This window comes from Salmo trutta, unplaced genomic scaffold, assembly GCF_901001165.1.
Source record: "Salmo trutta unplaced genomic scaffold, fSalTru1.1, whole genome shotgun sequence".
In the NCBI taxonomy this organism is placed as follows: domain Eukaryota; kingdom Metazoa; phylum Chordata; class Actinopteri; order Salmoniformes; family Salmonidae; genus Salmo; species Salmo trutta.
In genome coordinates this window covers 2,493,074-2,514,184 of record NW_021823195.1, presented here as the reverse complement: position 1 = coordinate 2,514,184, position 21,111 = coordinate 2,493,074, and the positions used below count along the sequence as shown (strand labels likewise).

At 47.2% G+C, this 21,111-nt stretch overlaps 1 protein-coding gene across 14 annotated transcripts in view; it reads left to right on the top strand.

Annotated features, from left to right (window-relative positions):
* Positions 1-6,351: 6,351 nt before the first annotated feature.
* LOC115189542 (probable JmjC domain-containing histone demethylation protein 2C) overlaps positions 6,352-21,111 on the top strand; it is a 191,190-nt gene continuing 176,430 nt past the window's right edge. For 12 of the 14 annotated variants that reach the window (XM_029748158.1, XM_029748159.1, XM_029748154.1 and 9 more), the window contains exon 1: positions 6,352-6,775. In XM_029748158.1, coding sequence (XP_029604018.1) covers positions 6,614-6,775 — 162 coding nt within the window. In that variant the 5' untranslated portion in view covers positions 6,352-6,613. The remainder of the gene's footprint in view (positions 6,776-21,111) is intronic. The other 2 variants (XM_029748153.1, XM_029748166.1) reach the window with 2 other exon arrangements.

Here is a 21,111-nt window from a genome sequence, read left to right as displayed (position 1 = left end):
TCTAAATGTACGGCTGTGTATCGTCCGCATAGCAGTCAAAGTTAACATTATGTTTCCGAATATGTAGTGAAAACAATAGTGATCCTAAAACGGAAACTTGAGGAACACCGAAACTTACAGTTGATTTGTCAGAGGACAAATCTTCCACAGAGACAAACTGATATCTTTCCGACAGATAAGATCTAAACCAGGCCAGAACTTGTCCGTGTAGACCAATTTGGGCTTCCAATCTCTCCAAAAGAATGTGGTGATCGATGGTATCAAAAGCGGCACTAATGTCTAGGAGCACGAGAACAGGTGCAGAGCCTCGGTCTGACGCCATTAAAAGGTAATTCACCACCTTCACGAGTGCAGTCTCAGTGCTATGATGGGGTCTAAAACCAGACTGAAGCATTTCATATACTGCGCAACAGCTTTTTCGAAAAGTTTTGAGAGCAATGTGAGATTTGATATAGGCCGATAGTTTTTTATACTTCTTGGGTCAAGGTTTGGTTTTTTCAAGAGAAGCTTTATTACTGCCACTTTTAGTGAGTTTGGTACACATCCTGTGGATAGAGAGCCGTTTATTATGTTCAACATAGGAGGGCCAAGCACAGGAAGCAGCTCTTTCAGTAGTTTAGTTGGAATAGGGTCCAGTATGCTGCTGGAAGGTTTAAAGGCCATGACTATTTTCATCAATGTGTCAAGAGATATAGAATTAAAAAACTTGAGCGTCTCCCTCGATCCTAGGTCCTGGCAGTGTTGTGCAGACTCAGGACAACTGAGCTTTGGAGAAATAGGCAAATTTAAAGGATCATGATCTTTTCATCAAAGAATTTGATGAATTTATCACTACTGAAGTGAAAGCCATCCTCTCTTGGGGAATGCTGCTTTTTAGTTCGCTTTGCGACAGTATCAAAAATACATGCTGGACTGTTCTTATTCTCCTCAATTAAGTTGGAAAAATAGGATGATCGAGAAACAGTGAGGGCTCTTTGATACTGCACGGTACTGTCTTAACAAGCTAGTCGGAAGACTTCCAGTTTGGTGTGGCGCCATTTCCGTTCTAATTTTCTGGAAGCTTGCTTCAGGGCTCTGGTATTTTCTATATACCAGGGAGCTAGTTTCTTATGAAAAATGTTTTTTGTTTTTAGGGGTGCGACTGCATCTAGGGCATTACGCAAGGTTAAATTTAGTTCCTCAGTTAGGTGGTTAACTGATTTTTGTACTCCTACATCCTTGGGTAGGTGGAGGGAGTCTGGAAGGGCAACTAGGAATCTTTGGGTTGTATTTATAGCACAGCTTTTGATGATCCTTGGTTGGGGTCTGAGCAGATTATTTGTTGCGATTGCAAACTTAATAAATTGGTGGTCCAATAGTCCAGGATTATGACGAAAAACATTAAGATCCACAATATTTATTCCACGGGACAAAACTAGGTCCAGAGTTTGACTGTGGCAGTTAGTAGGTCCGGAGACATGTTGGACAAAACCCACTGTCATGACGTTGGCCTGTGGGTAAGATTTATGACCCTCCCCATAAATACCTTTCTCCCTTTCCTCTCTTGACTCTACTGAAGGACTGCTGAATAGCCTTTGTTAAACATAGAGAGTCTAGGAACATCAAAAGGTGGGGGGAAAGGAACCATATTTCGGTAATCCAACCAGTTGAAAATATGCGTTGGTACTTAATGAATATGTCAGTTCGGTTGTCATCTAAGACATTCTTATTAATGATAGCATGACATAAACTGTATCTGGGAAAGTCTACACATTATAGTTATCAGATTCACATGGAATTGTTTGTAACGGCTGTCGGAAGAGAGAGTAGACCAAGGTGCAGCGGAGTTAGTGTTCATCTTGAAATTTAATTCGAACAAAGAGAACACTACAAAAATGAACAAAACACGACAGCAAAACAGTCCTGTTAGGAAACACTCTAAACAGAAACAATCCCCCCACAAAACCCAAAGGAAAAACAGGCTCCTTATGTGTGACTCCCAATCAGCAACAACGAACTACAGCTGTGCCTGATTGGGAGCCACACACGGCCCAAAACAAAGAAATACAAAAACATAGAAAAATGAACATAGAACGCCTACCCAATGTAACACCCTGGCCTAACCAAAATAAAGAACAAAAACCCCTCTCTATGGCCAGGGCGTTACATTGTTGTGCAATTTAAATGTTTAAATATGAAACTATTTGTGAAAAGATGAAATATAATTTTAGCTTCCAAATGAGAGAATTGGGATTTCATAAGGTTAGAGCTCTGCTCAATCAGTGGCCCGCCCCTGTGAAGAGACATTGGTTATAAACTATGAAACACACCCTTCTCTCCCTCCACTATATAAGCCCTTGACGAAAATGTAACCTCCTGTTCTGGGTACATTAGGGTGACGGTCCGATGTCAGAAGGATTCAGATAATAAACTGTTCCGGGTACATTAGGGCGACGGTCCGATGTCAGAAGGATTCAGATAATAAGCTGTTCCGGGTACATTAGGGCGACGGTCCGATGTCAGAAGGATTCAGATAATAAGCTGTTCCGGGTACATTAGGGCGACGGTCCGATGTCAGAAGGATTCAGATAATAAGCTGTTCCGGGTACATTAGGGCGACGGTCCGATGTCAGAATGATTCAGATAATAAGCTGTTCCGGGTACATTAGGGCGACGGTCCGATGTCAGAAGGATTCAGATAATAAGCTGTTCCGGGTACATTAGGGCGACGGTCCGATGTCAGAAGGATTCAGATAATAAGCTGTTCCGGGTACATTAGGGCGACGGTCCGATGTCAGAAGGATTCAGATAATAAGCTGTTCCGGGTACATTAGGGCGACGGTCCGATGTCAGAAGGATTCAGATAATAAGCTGTTCCGGGTACATTAGGGCGACGGTCCGATGTCAGAAGGATTCAGATAATAAGCTGTTCCGGGTACATTAGGGCGATGGTCTGATGTCAGAAGGATTCAGATAATAAGCTGTTCCGGGTACATTAGGGCGACGGTCCGATGTCAGAAGGATTCAGATAATAAGCTGTTCCGGGTACATTAGGGCGACGGTCCGATGTCAGAAGGATTCAGATAATAAGCTGTTCTGGGTACATTAGGGCGACGGTCCGATGTCAGAAGGATTCAGATAATAAGCTGTTCCGAGGACGTGAGGACGGCGGTTCCACGTTAAAAGGACTAACATGTCAACTACAGAACTAAGCAAACCTCAGTGTGAGCTTTGGTTGCGAATTGTATGAACTTTGAACTCTTATTCACTACAGAAGTGATACCTCCTAGCCGTTGAGTTGGTAGCGGCCGCTGTTAACGTGGGCTAGGAAAGGACGGACAAAGGATCTGTCTAACAAACAACACGATACTACCAAGTATCCAGTTTACCACCTGAGACACTCTTCAAAGGACAAGGAAGATCTCTGTTGGGCAACACAGCCAGCATCTACGACCAACCTACCGAAGCTCAGAGTAAATATTTATTGCATTTTCCTTTTCCAGAAGGGGGGTGATTTAGAATACATAAGATACTGTATTTACGATAGCATAGCTTCTCCCTTTGTTCCTCAGTCTTCCCGCTCTTTCACTCAAACCCAAACCCATTTCCTTTGTGTAACCAGCCGTCACGTCGGCTCCGTCCACCAGGAATGTTTTCTGTATGACATAATTTTCATTCTGTGTATATGTAATTCTGTGTGATTATTTAGGTATTTAGTAAATAAATAATTAAACCAAAGTTTGTATTGCTGATTCAACTTGTTAGCCAGGGTTTGTGAAGATGACCAAGAACTTACAACTTTCAGATGAGACTGAAATAAGGTGACGATTAATATTGACTGCTATTGATGTAAAATATTACTAGGTCTTTAAGAGTTTATTCGGAAGATAACAGCTCTATAAACACTCTTTCGTGGTGCCCCGACTTTCTAGTTAATTACATTTACATGATTAGCTTAATCAGGAAATATTAATTAAAGAGAAAGGATTTTATAGAATAGCATGTTATATCACTTAATCCAGCATAGCCAAAGACACGACACCACTGAGTCGATGATGGCTGGTGAAGCAGATGCTAAGCTACAGGACTGTTTTGCTAGCACAAAGTGGAATATGTTCCGGGATTCCTCCGATGGCATTGAGGAGTACACCACATCATTCACTGGCTTCATCAATAAGCGCATCGATGACGTTGTCCCCACAGTGATTGTACATACATACCCCAACCAGAAGCCATGTATTACAGGCAACATCCGCACTGAGCTAAAGGGTAGAGCTGCCGCTTTCAAGGAGCGGGACTCTAACCCGGAAGCTTATAAGAAATCCCGCTATGCCCTCTGATGAACCATCAAACAAGCAAAGCTATAAAACAGGACTAAGACGGAATCGAACTACACCAGCTCCAACGCTCGTCGGATGTGACAGCGCTTGCAAACTATTACAGACTACAAAGGGAAGCACAGCCGAGAGCTGCCCAGTGACACGAGTCTACCAGACAAACAAAATTACTTCTATGCTCGCTTCAAGAAAAGTGACACTGAAACATGCATGAGAGCATCAGCTGTTCCGAACGACTGTGTGATCATGCTCTCCGTAGCCGATGTGAGTAAGAGCTTTAAACAGGTCAACATTCACAAGGCTGCAGGGCCAGACGGATTACCAGGATGTGTACTCCGAGCATGCGCTGACCAACTGGCAAGTGTCTTCACTGACATTTTCAACCTCTCCCTGTCTGAGTCTGTAATACCAACATGTTTTAAGCAGACTAGCATAGTCCCTGTGCCCAAGAACACTAAGGTAACCTGCCTAAATAACTACCGACCTGTAGCACTCACGTCTGTAGCCATGAAGTGCTTTGAAAGGCTGGTCATGGCTCACATCAACACCATCATCCCAGAAATCCTAGACCCACTGCAATTTGCATACCGCCCCAACAGATCCACAGATGATACAATCTCTATTGCACTCCACACTGCCCTTTCCCACCAGGACAAAAGGAACACCTATGTGAGAATGCTGTTCATTGACTACAGCTCAGCGTTCAACAGCCCTCAAAGCTCATCACTAAGCTAAGGACCCTGGGACTAAACACCTCCCTCTGCAACTGGATCCTGGACTTCCTGACGGGCCGCCCCCGGATGGTAAGGGTAGGTAACAACACATCAGCCATGCTGATCCTCAACACAGGAGCCCCTCAGGGGTGCATGTTCAGTCCCCTCTTGTACTCCCTGTTCACCCACGACTGCACGGCCAGGCACGACTCCAACATTATCATTAAGTTTGCTGATGACACAACAGTGGTAGGCCTGATCACCGACAATGATGAGACGGCCTATAGGGAGGAGGTCAGAGACCTGGCCGTGTGCTGCCAGGACAACAACCTCTCCCTCAACGTGATCATAACAAAGGAGATGATTGTGGACAACAGGAAAAGGAGGACTGAGCACAGCCCCATTCTCATCAACTGGGCTGTAGTGGAGCAGGTTGAGAGCTTCAAGTTCCTTGGTGTCCACATCCCCAACAAACTATCATGGTCCAAGCACACTAAGACAGTCATAAAGAGGGCACGACAAAACCTATTCCCTCTCAGGAGACTGAAAAGATTTGGCATGGGTCCTCAGATCCTCGAAAGGTTATACAGCTGCACCATCGAGAGCATCCTGACTGGTTGCATCACTGCCTGGTATGGCAACTGCTCGACCTCCAACCGCAAGGCACTGCAGAGGGTAGTGCGTACGGCTTAGTACATCACTGGGGCCAATCTTCCTGCCATCCAGGACCTCTATTCCAGGCGGTGTCAGAGGAAGGCCCAAAAAATTGTCAAAGACAACAGCCACCCTAGTTATAGGCTGTTCTCTCTGCTACCGTACGGCAAGCGGTACCGGAGCGCCAAGTCTAGGTCCAAGAGGCTTCTCAACAGCTTCTACCCCCAAGCCATAAGACCCCTGAACAGCTAATCAAAATGCTATTTGCATTGCCCATCCCCCCTTTTACGCTGCTGCTATTCTCTGTTGCATAGTCACTTTAACTCTACCCATATGTCCATATTACTGCAATTACCTTGACTAACCGGTGCCCCCAGCATATTGACTCTGTACTGGTACCCCTATACATAGCCTCGCTATTGTTATTGTACTGCTGCTCTCTAATTATTTGTTACTTTTATTTCTTATTTTTTACTTATCTATTTATTTAATTTTTTTACGTAACACGTATTTTTCTTAATAAAATTGCATTGTTGGTTAAAGGCTTGTAAGTAAGCATTTCACTGTACGGTAACAGCGGTAGAGAATGGATCCGTGTCTGGCGGATGAAGAAGTCTGCTCCTGCGGTTTTCCACGGTTGTCTGCCTCGGGGAGCGGAGGGATACCCTGTTTTACCATGGCAGTGATGTGTTCCAGTGTTCATTTCCACGGAGCTGAAGAACGACTGTTTACGGGTGGACACGGCAAGGAATTTAAATCCCCCGGCTTGTTGCGCTACACTTTTAAAAGACCAAATAACACTTTTAGTTGATTTGTTTCATTTTTGTTTGGTTGGATTATTTAGTACAGTTGAATGTAGTACATGTCAGATCGATAGGGCGTCGGTGTTCAAGTTTTCGAGGGGGGTTTTTGTTTTTCCTCTCTCAGTGGATGGCCATGGCGGTGGAAACGCGACCGGAGCTGGTTGGGAAACGGTTCCTCTGTGTCAGTGGAGACGAGCCGCTGGATCTCGGGGATATCGGGCGCTGGGGCTGGCGAGCTGGGGTCATCCGAGCCGTTACTCACCGAGACAACAACAATTCAGAGTTAACGGTAAGGAATTATATTGTATTTTTTAATGGTTTGTCTGACTGTAGGACGGATGAGGCATTTGGTGTTGGTTTGGCTTTGGAAAACTGAAGTTAGCTGCTTAACGTCGTTAGCTTGCTGGTTTTCAGTCGCTATTGGCATATAGTTATAACAAATACATAGCTAATGTATCTAATACATAGCTAATGTAATTTAGCTTTGTATCCTTTATAATTTATATTTGTCAGTAACGTCAGACGTTAGTCTTGAGCTATCTAACGTTAGCTAGTTAAGCTAACGTTATCTGGCCGTTAGGGCGCTTGTCAGCAATGTCAGAGAATTGTAGGAGCAAATAAACCCGAGATAGCTAGCAGAGATAGCTGGGCCCGGTTTCCCATAAAAAAAATAATATTAATGTTAAATGTAATAGTCAGAACCATTGAGCTGTGATTTAAATTAGCTAGCTAGCTAGCTAGCTAGCCAACGACGAGTCGACCGTTGAATACACAGCTCGAGCGACCCGTTCCAGGATTTAAACATCAAGGCTGAAATTCCATGACTTGTACAGTAATTAGCTAGAAGCTAAAGTGCATATTAACTCCTGGCATGGACACCAGTTGTATAGAGGACAAAACATTTACAATGTGCTTGATAAATAGGTAAATCATTACAGATTTGTCCTAAATCACAGGGTCCATGTAAAACAAATAAAACCCACTATCGTTTTTGTTGTTGTTGCCAGATTACTAATGCTAAGTGCAGCAGTGTTGCTAATGTAGCCTACATAAATACTGTCTGACAGTTAGCCAGCAGTGTTGCTAATGTAGCCTACATAAATACTGTCTGACAGTTAGCCAGCTAAATGGATAGTTGCATTTACATTGGCCTCGTTTTATTAGCCAGGAATGAACAGCTGAGTGAACACAAGGATTTAACATTAGATCATCATGTCACACACAACAGCCATTGTACTAGTGTCAGTAGCTAGAATAGCAACACAATTACACTAAAAAGCTCGCCTGCTACTGCTGTAATTAACGTAGCTTGGTCAATGCACTATTTTCTTAGAAAATTGACTGCCTTTACTGGTCTTTACCTTGTTTTTACGCTCATAATCTGTATTTGATTTTTGGATGACCAAAAAATGCATTATCGTTTAGAAATAATTTGACTATGGCACCAAGATGACTATCAATAATGAGCTATATCATATTAGTGAGCGCAATTTAATATGCAAGACAAGCATGAATTCATGAAGGGAAGTACATTCCAGTGTCCTGCATTGTAGTTGTCAGTCAGTGTCTATAGAAGTGCAGGCGAGGAGTTAAAAGTCCAGCGGCAGCATGACTCTCTATATGCATCAACAATGCAGAACCTCTTTTGGATTGAGATGAATGGAGTAGGGCCGTGGTGCAGGCAGCCCATTGAGATGAATGGTGCAGGGCCGTGGTGCAGGCAGCCCATTGAGGTGAATGGTGCAGGGCCGTGGTGCAGGCAGCCCATTGAGATGAATGGTGCAGGGCCGTGGTGCAGGCAGCCCATTGAGGTGAATGGTGCAGGGCCGTGGTGCAGGCAGCCCATTGAGGTGAATGGTGCAGGGCCGTGGTGCAGGCAGCCCATTGAGATGAATGGTGCAGGGCCGTGGTGCAGGCAGCCCATTGAGGTGAATGGTGCAGGGCCGTGGTGCAGGCAGCCCATTGAGGTGAATGGTGCAGGGCCGTGGTGCAGGCAGCCCATTGAGGTGAATGGTGCAGGCAGCCCATTGAGATGAATGGTGAAGGGCCGTGGTGCAGGCAGCCCATTGAGATGAATGGTGCAGGGCCGTGGTGCAGGCAGCCCATTGAGATGAATGGTGCAGGGCCGTGGTGCAGGCAGCCCATTGAGATGAATGGTGCACGGCCGTGGTGCAGGCAGCCCATTGAGATGAATGGTGCAGGCAGCCCATTGAGATGAATGGTGCAGGCAGCCCATTGAGATGAATGGTGCAGGCAGCCCATTGAGATGAATGGTGCAGGCAGCCCATTGAGATGAATGGTGCAGGCAGCCCATTGAGATGAATGGAGTAGGGCCGTGGTGCAGGCAGCCCATTGAGATGAATGGTGCAGGCAGCCCATTGAGATGAATGGTGCAGGCAGCCCATTGAGATGAATGGTGCAGGCAGCCCATTGAGATGAATGGTGCAGGCAGCCCATTGAGATGAATGGTGCAGGCAGCCCATTGAGATGAATGGTGCAGGCAGCCCATTGAGATGAATGGAGTAGGGCCGTGGTGCAGGCAGCCCATTGAGATGAATGGAGTGGTGTAGGCAGCCCATTGAGATGAATGGAGTGGTGTAGGCAGCCCATTGAGATGAATGGAGTGGTGCAGGCAGCCCATTGAGATGAATGGTGCAGGGCCGTGGCGCAGGCAGCCCATTGTATTTCTCAGTGTGTACTGTACAGTATGATAGTTTGTTTTCAGGCATGTGGCCTGAGGGCACCAATTGGAGCAGGCAGAGAGAGCTGCTAATCAGCACTAACTGACTGGGCCTTGGGAAAGAATTTTCCACTGTGAATAGAGGCCCTGTCTGGCTGTGTGTTGCTGAGTTGGGAATCTGTAAACGTGTAGCTAGCTAGGCTGTTACACACCGTTGTGCCAACAATAGCTTCTATAAGTCTTTGGTTCAGAGTACTGTGTGTGTGTGTGTGGAGGGAGAATTAACATGCCGTACTGTATGGTTTTTAGGAGTAGGATCTGAACACAAACACCTTGTCTACACTCATTCATTCTTATCACTGTTAAAACAATACTGCATGTAGGCCAGCTAGTTGTTTTAATGACCTTTTGTTTCAGAGAGAATACACCAAACATTTTACCCTGACAATAACGGTACTTGAAATGAACATGTTATTTTGTTGCCCTAGGAGACAGAATGTAACATGAGACTGGTGGTGGCCAGCAGCGCCCCCTCCCCCACCAATACCACAACATAAGGCAGCCATGTCTGTGTTCTATGACAGTCGGCTCTCTCTGGTTTTCAGATTGCAAAGCCGGGGTTCCGGACTCCTGTCAGGAGGCCAAGCCGGGAGCCGGGTTCTGGACTAGGCTAGCACTACATTTCCACAGCTGGTGATTACCAGACAATGCCTTTCTAATAGTTCTCCTAGATTAAATCCCTAACTTCTAAAATAGGATAGGTCATGAAAATAACATTTATTATTTAATATAGTGTTGGGGAAAATATGTTGACATGATTCCTACTACTGCCAGTACAGCCCTGGTAATCAGTAATTAACGCTCTGTCCCTCTTCACCAGATTCTAACGTTTTGTTTCAGACAGTTGAAGGACACTATGAAGACAGACAGAAATAGAGAACTGAAAACAAAGCATAGTTTAAACATCAAGACATGTCTTTCACAATACACGCTCTTCAAATGTCTGCATAGCCCCACCCTCTGCAGTGAAGAGTTTAATTAGTGTAACCGTGGGAAGGAATTGATTGTTTGGATAAACAGTAACTCTGTGTGCTGCCGTAACTGTGTGTAAATCCATAAATACCTTTTTTAAACACGTCCTCCTTTAAAGAACCTGTTTAGTTATCTTGGTAGGCTGTAGACCAGGTGGTCTCAGTAACCTGGAGTGTGACCCACTTCCTGTTTCCAGTCAGATACATGTTGGAATCATTGGGTCCTGTTGAGTTGTCCAGTAGATGGAAACATGCGTCTAATGTCGTAGGACTATAGAGCTTTATTTACACCTCTACTGCTTGTTTCAGACGTCTACTAGTGGTTTCTAGAATGTCTCAGAAATCTACTGGACTAAATGTTTCTGATTCAAGTTGCTATTGTCTTATTTACTGTTGGTACACAGTATTAATTAACATAATGGTTCTTTAAAACCTGCCCTAGACATTGTACTTTCCTGACAGTGTATTACTCTGCCTGTCGATTGGCCTTGTTTATTCTGTAGCAGTGTGAGTCACTGGCTTGGTACTTTGATATTTCAGACAGCAGAGTTCTCATTAGGAGTGGGTTTACACACACACACACACACACACACACACACACACACACACACACACACACACACACACACACACACACACACACAGAGAGAGACTCTCTCTTTCACCAATGGCTGGACTGTATCCCATAGCAACAGCGGCTTAGCCATGTGAATGACAGTTCCTCTGAGTTCACCAGCTCCAAGTTGCTTAACATCTTCCCTGCTCCACATCAGGACACAATCAGATCCTATTTAACACGGTCTGTTCTGCACTCTTAGACATATTAACCTAATGAGAAGGACAAAGGCCAGTGTTGGATATAGCATCAAGCTAGAGTATTTATGGTATGTTTTATCGTATAGGCTAGCCGACATGTCATGTATCGTCTGTGTTTGTTGACTGATATAAAGGATTGCTACGTCATGTAAGGCCAACCTTCATCATTTACACTTCTGTTTTTCACATGATTTCTCTCCTTTCCTCCAGAAAATACCTGCTTATCACCCTGTGGTCTTTATGCCCAGTTAGTAGGCTGTGTTTTCCTCTGTACTGACCCTGTTCTCTCTGAGACGTCCCAGTCTGCCCAGACCTTCCAACCCATCTCTGTACTGACCCTGTTCTCTCTGAGACGGCCCAGTCTGCCCAGACCTTCCAACTCCGTCTCTGTACTGACTCTGTTCTCTCTGAGACGGCCCAGTCTGCCCAGACCTTCCAACTCCATCTCTGTACTGACTCTGTTCTCTCTGAGACGGCCCAGTCTGCCCAGACCTTCCAACTCCATCTCTGTACTGACTCTGTTCTCTCTGAGACGGCCCAGTCTGCCCAGACCTTCCAACTCCATCTCTGTACTGACTCTGTTCTCTCTGAGACGGCCCAGTCTGCCCAGACCTTCCAACTCCATCTCTGTACTGACCCTGTTCTCTCTGAGACGGCCCAGTCTGCCCAGACCTTCCAACTCCATCTCTGTACTGACTCTGTTCTCTCTGAGACGGCCCAGTCTGCCCAGACCTTCCAACTCCATCTCTGTACTGACCCTGTTCTCTCTGAGACGGCCCAGTCTGCCCAGACCTTCCAACTCCGTCTCTGTACTGACCCTGTTCTCTCTGAGACGGCCCAGTCTGCCCAGACCTTCCAACCCCATCTCTGTACTGACCCTGTTCTCTCTGAGACGGCCCAGTCTGCCCAGACCTTCCAACTCCATCTCTGTACTGACCCTGTTCTCTCTGAGACGGCCCAGTCTGCCCAGACCTTCCAACTCCATCTCTGTACTGACCCTGTTCTCTCTGAGACGGCCCAGTCTGCCCAGACCTTCCAACTCCATCTCTGTACTGACCCTGTTCTCTCTGAGACGGCCCAGTCTGCCCAGACCTTCCAACTCCATCTCTGTACTGACCCTGTTCTCTCTGAGACGGCCCAGTCTGCCCAGACCTTCCAACTCCATCTCTGTACTGACCCTGTTCTCTCTGAGACGGCCCAGTCTGCCCAGACCTTCCAACCCCATCTCTGTACTGACCCTGTTCTCTCTGAGACGGCCCAGTCTGCCCAGACCTTCCAACCCCGTCTCTGTACTGACCCTGTTCTCTCTGCTCTGCTCTTGTGGAATATGTCCAGATGTCTTTGGTTTAGACCCAACTGTATATTAGTTTTTCAGGACATACTTTCACAAATCAAATAAACGGTATGTTAGTCAAACGTCTCCACTCAAAATGTTTTGGCAGCTTATATTAAAAACACAGTGGTGTTTGAGCCGTTTTCTCTGTGGTGGCAGAGTGTGTATTTGACGAGCCTGCCGGAATGCATCAGTAATTAAACCAACCAGGACCTAAACAAGTTAACTCTTGTTACTTCATGAAGGATACTTGGCTTTGTTTTCATAGTAAATCCAGGTCATCCTTCTGCATGACCAATATCATATCGTTCTGCAGTATTATTTAACTGTAGCAGAACTGAAAATAATTTCCACTTCCTGTTTTATTGCTCCCACTTGTGTATTGCTCAGTCTGTCTGGAAATATAAGCTAGTCTTTCTGAAGATCCATCAAACCATGTTGTTGTTAGTGTCCTGCCTCTGTCCTGTACGCTGCTTCCCTTCCTGCCGTTAGCATCGTGTGTCTCCCCAATGGATCCCTATTCTCTATGTAGTGGACTACTGTTGACCAGGGACCGTGGGCTAGTGGACTACTGTTGACCAGGGACCGTGGGCTAGTGGACTACTGTTGACCAGGGACCATGGGCTAGTGGACTACTGTTGACCAGGGACCATGGGCTAGTGGACTACTGTTGACCAGGGACCATGGGCTAGTGGACTACTGTTGACCAGGGACCATGGGCTAGTGGACTACTGTTGACCAGGGACCATGGGGTAGTGGACTACTGTTGACCAGGGACCATGGGGTAGTGGACTACTGTTGACCAGGGACCATGGGCTAGTGGACTACTGTTGACCAGGGACCATGGGCTGGTGGACTACTGTTGACCAGGGACCATGGGCTAGTGGACTACTGTTGACCAGGGACCGTGGGCTCGTGGACTACTGTTGACCAGGGACCATGGGCTGGTGGACTACTGTTGACCAGGGACCATGGGCTCGTGGACTACTGTTGACCAGGGACCATGGGCTCGTGGACTACTGTTGACCAGGGACCATGGGCTAGTGGACTACTGTTGACCAGGGACCATGGGCTAGTGGACTACTGTTGACCAGGGACCGTGGGCTCGTGGACTACTGTTGACCAGGGACCATGGGCTGGTGGACTACTGTTGACCAGGGACCATGGGCTAGTGGACTACTGTTGACCAGGGACCGTGGGCTAGTGGACTACTGTTGACCAGGGACCGTGGGGTAGTGGACTACTGTTGACCAGGGACCGTGGGCTCGTGGACTACTGTTGACCAGGGACCATGGGCTCGTGGACTACTGTTGACCAGGGACCATGGGGTAGTGGACTACTGTTGACCAGGGACCATGGGGTAGTGGACTACTGTTGACCAGGGACCATGGGGGGCGTGGAGGTGCCTGGGGGGGGCTGTGAGGTGTCACTGGTTAGCTCACCACTGTACTTCCTTTCACTGACTGGAGGGCCTTCACATGCCATGTGGTGCAATGACCTTGCTGCTTCCTGAAAAGCACACAGGGACATTTTCTATGCTGTGATTTGACATGTTAAAGAGAAGCAGACAGGAATTCATACATTCTGTAGTGGGTCTAGCAGTCTGTTTCCAATGGCTTGGTTTTTGTTTTTTAACAATAACAGAGACAGATTGTGCTAGTAATATGATTTACTACAGATCTGACACATCCAAAACCCTTGAATGACAAAGTACCTGTTTCTACTTGCAGGAAGTTACCGTCAGCTCGACAACAACCGGTGAATCTCCTGGGGTTGGTCTGACACACTGGGCCGTATCTGGAGCTCTGTCTAAATATTGACTTAAGGGATTAGTTGGGGGTTGCCCAGCCTCTGCTGTGTGGCATCTATAGTTTGCTGTGGATTAACAATTTGATGCGTTTAGTACAAAGTACTTGTTGACATTGCATCAGTCATTGTGCAGTAGATTTAGGCCAGTAGATTCAGCAAGGTTTTTTTCTTAAAGGAATCCTACCACTTTATTTCATATACCAGTAGTAAAATGTACTATCATAAAGGCCTATTGCTTTATAAAATGTCTTATAGGCCTAAATCATTCCTGATTTATTTATTTTTTAAAGTAGGGTTGGGTGCTATCCGGATTTTCATATCTACCATCGTCCTCTCATCCTGGGATTTACAGTATTACCAACTTTGTACGCAAGGGGGGGCGCCAAAAAAATGCGTAAAAGCCCATTGGCTGTCTATTACCAGAATGCTAACAAAATTAGCACAAGTGATAGCGAGTTTCCATGGAGGCGACCCTAGCTAGTTAATGCAGGATTCAGCATTTTTCACACACAAAAAAAGAACGCATAAGAAATAGATACATTTTCTCCATTCTGATGAGAATTCACTAACGGGCATTCTATCAGCAGACAAATCAAAGGTTATTTCACATGCACCGAATACAACATGAAATGCTGAATACAACAGGTGTAGGTAGACCTTACCGTGAAATGCTTACTTACAAGCCCTAAACCAACAATGCAATATTAATAAAACTGAGAAGTAAAAAACAAGAGTAACAATGTGGAGGCTATATACAGGGGGGGGGGGGGGGGGGGGACTGAGTCAATGTGGAGGCTATATACAGGGGGTACCGGTACAGAGTCAATGTGGAGGCTATATACAGGGGGGGGGGGGGGGGGACTGAGTCAATGTGGAGGCTATATACAGGGGGTACCGGTACAGAGTCAATGTGGAGGCTATATACAGGGGGGGGGGGGGGGGGGGGGACTGAGTCAATGTGGAGGCTATATACAGGGGGTACCGGTACAGAGTCAATGTGGAGGCTATATACAGGGGGTACCAGTACAGAGTCAATGTGGAGGCTATATACAGGGGGTACCGGTACAGAGTCAATGTGGAGGCTATATACAGGGGGTACCGGTACAGAGTCAATGTGGAGGCTATATACAGGGGTACCGGTACAGAGTCAATGTGGAGGCTATATACAGGGGGTACCAGTACAGAGTCAATGTGGAGGCTATATACAGGGTGTTACGGTACAGAGTCAATGTGGAGGCTATATACAGGGGGTACCGGTACAGAGTCAATGTGGAGGCTATATACAGGGGGTACCGGTACAGAGTCAATGTGGAGGCTATATACAGGGGGGGGGGGGGACTGAGTCAATGTGGAGGCTATATACAGGGGGTACCGGTACAGAGTCAATGTGGAGGCTATATACAGGGGGTACCGGTGCAGAGTCAATGTGGAGGCTATATACAGGGGGTACCGGTACAGAGTCAATGTGGAGGCTATATACAGGGGGTACCGGTACAGAGTCAATGTGGAGGCTATATACAGGGGGTACCAGTACAGAGTCAATGTGGAGGCTATATACAGGGGGTACCGGTACAGAGTCAATGTGGAGGCTATATACAGGGGGGTACCGGTACAGAGTCAATGTGGAGGTGATATACAGGGGGTACCGGTACAGAGTCAATGTGGAGGCTATATACAGGGGGTACCGGTACAGAGTCAATGTGGAGGCTATATACAGGGGGTACCGGTACAGAGTCAATGTGGAGGCTATATACAGGGGGGTACCGGTACAGAGTCAATGTGGAGAATATATACAGGGGGTACCGGTACAGAGTCAATGTGGAGGCTATATACAGGGGGTACCGGTACAGAGTCAATGTGGAGGCTATATACAGGGGGTACCGGTACAGAGTCAATGTGGAGGTTATATACAGGGGGGTACCGGTACAGAGTCAATGTGGAGGTTATATACAGGGGGGTACCGGTACAGAGTCAATGTGGAGGTTATATACAGGGGGGTACCGGTTTCAGAGTCAATGTGGAGGCTATATACAGGGTGTACCGGTACAGAGTCAATGTGGAGGCTATATACAGGGGGGTACCGGTACAGAGTCAATGTGGAGGCTATATACAGGGGGGTACCGGTACAGAGTCAATGTGGAGGCTATATACAGGGGGGTACCGGTACAGAGTCAATGTGGAGGCTATATACAGGGGGGTACCGGTACAGAGTCAATGTGGAGGCTATATACAGGGGGGTACCGGTACAGAGTCAATGTGGAGGCTATATACAGGGGGGTACCGGTACAGAGTCAATGTGGAGGCTATATACAGGGGGGTACCGGTACAGAGTCAATGTGGAGGCTATATACAGGGGGGTACCGGTACAGAGTCAATGTGGAGGCTATATACAGGGGGGTACCGGTACAGAGTCAATGTGGAGGCTATATACAGGGGGGTACCGGTACAGAGTCAGTGTGGAGGCTATATACAGGGGGGTACCGGTACTGAGTCAATGTGTGGGGGTACAGGTTAGGGGAGGTCAATGAGGTAATATATACAGGGGGTACCATTACTGAGTCAATGTGTGGGGTACAGGTTAGGGGAGGTCATTGAGGTAATATATACAGTACCAGTCAAGGTACTGTATATTGACTCATTCAAGGGTTTTTCTTTATTTCTACTGTTTTCTACATTGTAGAATTACAGTGAAGACATCAAAACTATGGTCAGTAATTTAGCTCGTCTGGTAGGGTTGTGTCACTGGGCAGCTTGCAGCTGGGGCTTCACTTTGTAGTCCGTAATAGTTTCCAGTGCCTTAGACTGCTGCTCTACTCAGGAGGCCTGAAGGGAATCTATAGTTTCACTCCCCCATCACTCTGTTGAAGCAAAAAAACACACTGACTTTCAATAGGACAACACTCCACCCCTGTCAATAGGACAACACTCCACCCCTGTCAATAGGACAACACTCCACCCCTGTCAATAGGACAACACTCCACCCCTTTCAATAGGACAACACTCCACCCCTGTCAATAGGACAACACTCCACCCCTGTCAATAGGACAACACTCCACCCCTGTCAATAGGACAACACTCCACCCCTGTCAATAGGACAACACTCCACCCCTGTCAATAGGACAACACTCCACCCCTGTCAATAGGACAACACTCCACCCCTGTCAATAGGACAACACTCCACCCCTGTCAATAGGACAACACTCCACCCCTGTCAATAGGACAACACTCCACCCCTTTCAATAGGACAACACTCCACCCCTTTCAATAGGACAACACTCCACCCCTGTCAATAGGACAACACACCACCACCCCTGTCAATAGGACAACACACCACCACCCCTGTCAATAGGACAACACACCACCACCCCTTTCAATAGGACAACACTCCACCCCCCCTTTCAGTAGGACAACACTCCACCCCTTTCAGTAGGACAACACTCCACCCCCCCTTTCAATAGGACAACACTCCACCCCCCCTTTCAATAGGACAACACTCCACCCCCCCTTTCAGTAGGACAACACTCCACCCCCCCTTTCAATAGGACAACACTCCACCCCCCCTTTCAATAGGACAACACTCCACCCCCCCTTTCAATAGGACAACACTCCACCCCCCCCTTTCAATAGGACAACACGGCACCCCCCCTTTCAATAGGACAACACGCCACCCCCCCTTTCAATAGGACAACACGCCGCCCCCCCTTTCAATAGGACAACACGCCGCCCCCCCCTTTCAATAGGACAACACGCCGCCCCCCCTTTCAATAGGACAACACGCCGCCCCCCCTTTCAATAGGACAACACGCCGCCCCCCCTTTCAATAGGACAACACGCCGCCCCCCCTTTCAATAGGACAACACGCCGCCCCCCCTTTCAATAGGACAACACGCCGCCCCCCCCTTTCAATAGGACAACACGCCGCCCCCCCTTTCAATAGGACAACACGCCGCCCCCCCTTTCAATAGGACAACACGCCGCCCCCTAAGACACCCCCCCCCTTCCAATAGGACAACACGCCGCCCCCCCTTCAATAGGACAACACGCCGCCCCCCCTTTCAATAGGACAACACGCCGCCCCCCCTTTCAATAGGACAACACGCCGCCCCCCCTTTCAATAGGACAACACGCCGCCCCCCCTTTCAATAGGACAACACGCCGCCCCCCCTTTCAATAGGACAACACGCCGCCCCCCCTTTCAATAGGACAACACGCCGCCCCCCCTTTCAATAGGACAACACGCCGCCCCCCCTTTCAATAGGACAACACTCCACCCCCCCCTTTCAATAGGACAACACTCCACCCCCCCCTTTCAATAGGACAACACTCCACCCCCCCCTTTCAATAGGACAACACTCCACCCCCCCCTTTCAATAGGACAACACTCCCCCCCCCCCTTTCAATAGGACAACACTCCACCCCCCCCTTTCAATAGGACAACACTCCACCCCCCCCTTTCAATAGGACAACACTCCACCCCCCCCTTTCAATAGGACAACACTCCACCCCCCCCTTTCAATAGGACAACACTCCACCCCCCCCTTTCAATAGGACAACACTCCACCCCCCCCTTTCAATAGGACAACACTCCACCCCCCCTTTCAATAGGACAACACGCCGCCTCCCCTTTCAATAGGACAACACGCCGCCCCCCCTTTCAATAGGACAACACTCCGCCCCCCCTTTCAATAGGACAACACGCCGCCCCCCCTTTCAATAGGACAACACGCCGCCCCCCCTTTCAATAGGACAACACGCCGCCCCCCCTTTCAATAGGACAACACTCCACCCCCCCCCTTTCAATAGGACAACACTCCACCCCCCCCTTTCAATAGGACAACACACCTACGAACTATGGGAAGCTTCATAATGTAACATAATGTGACTGGCCCAGCTGTTCTGGGGAACTATGGGAAGCTTCATAATGTAACATAATGTGACTGGTCCAGCTGTTCTCGGGAACTATGGGAAGCTTCATAACGTGACTGGCCCAGCTGTTCTGGGGAACTATGGGAAGCTTCATAACGTGACTGGCCCAGCTGTTCTGGGGAACTATGGGAAGCTTCATAACGTGACTGGCCCAGCTGTTCTGGGGAACTATGGGAAGCTTTATAATGTAACATAATGTGACTGGTCCAGCTGTTCTGGGGAACTATGGGAAGCTTCATAATGTGACTGGCCCAGCTGTTCTGGGGAACTATGGGAAGCTTCATAACGTGACTGGCCCAGCTGTTCTGGGGAACTATGGGAAGCTTCATAATGTAACATAATGTGACTGGCCCAGCTGTTCTGGGGAACTATGGGAAGCTTCATAATGTGACTGGTCCAGCTGTTCTGGGGAACTATGGGAAGCTTCATAATGTGACTGGCCCAGCTGTTCTGGGGAACTATGGGAAGCTTCATAATGTGACTGGCCCAGCTGTTCTGGGGAACTATGGGAAGCTTCATAATGTGACTGGCCCAGCCGTTCTGGGGAACTATGGGAAGCTTCATAATGTGAATGGCCCAGCTGTTCTGGGGAACTATGGGAAGCTTCATAATGTAACATAATGTGACAGGTGAAATGAGGAATGTGATCTACTTTATCTCCTAACGTATTACACAATTTGAATGCAGGTATTTCCTTAAAGCAGCTACAAAAATGTTAATCGTTTTGATGTAATTTTTAATCCTGTAGCGATTTCCAAACAACCCTAGTATATGGTGTGTATTCTGAAAGCAGCCCTAGCCTACTTTTAAAGTTCACACACACAGAGATCACTAAAGTCTATTGTGTTTTCTCTCTTGTCGTCATGTTTACTGTGGCGTCCTGAAGGTTATCTAGCCTGAAGGATCCTGGACTAGACATCTGGAACAACAAGTAGCCCTTTTAGATTTTAGAGCTCAAGGTTTGTTCTCTGGTGTGAAACAGAATGATTTGTTTGGAGCTCGGGAACGCTGGCAGTGTTCTATGGGTTCCGTCGATGGGTTCCAGACAGCGGAGGGGAAACTTGACCGTTAACAGATGTTTGAGCCTGAGCCAATGAGCCGCAGTGTGATCTGTAACCCAGAAAAGGGCAGCTTTTCTCCTTGTTGTGGACGATCACTCACTGAGGAGAAGAGCCCTATTTCCCACTAGTGGGCCTATGGAACCTGGTCTAAAGTAGTGCTCTATATAGGCAATAGGGTTCCATTTGAGACGGTATCCTTATCCTCCTCAGTGAGTAAACTTTTAGCTGGGTCTTGATATGGTATTATTGACTATTCAAATGAGCATAGTGCTTAATCAGTTTGTAACAGATAAAAACAAATAAAACACGGTTATTATTATTATTATTATTTATTTTTTACCTTTATTTAACCAGGTAGGCAAGTTGAGAACAAGTTCTCATTTACAATTGCGACCTGGCCAAGATAAAGCAAAGCAGTTCGACAACATACAAAAACACAGAGTTACACATGGAGTAAAACAACATACAATCAGTAGAAAAAATAAGACTATATACAATGTGAGCAAATGATGTGAGATAAGGGAGGTAAAGGCAAATTACTGAAGCACATCCCAGATATTCTCCTGCAAATATCACTGCACAACGGGGTTTGCCTGACAATGTACTGCCTGCAATTTATGGTGTGTGTGTGTGTGTGTGTGTGTGTGTGTGTGTGTGTGTGTGTGTGTGTGTGTGTGTGTGTGTGTGTGTGTGTGTGTGTGTGTGTGGAGATGCCCGCCTCGCGTCCCGAGGGAGATGGGATGCTTCTGGTCTCCATTGAAGGATGTAACCAACACAGCACGTGATTTAAAGGCTTGTTTCTGCTGGGAAAAAGAAAACAGACCCGTATTCAGCCATGTCCTGCTTATTGTTTCAGCACAGCAAAAGATACGGGTCTGTATATTGTTTCAGCACAGCAAAAGATACGGGTCTGTTATTGTTTCAGCACAGCAAAAGATACGGGTCTGTAAATTGTTTCAGCACAGCAAA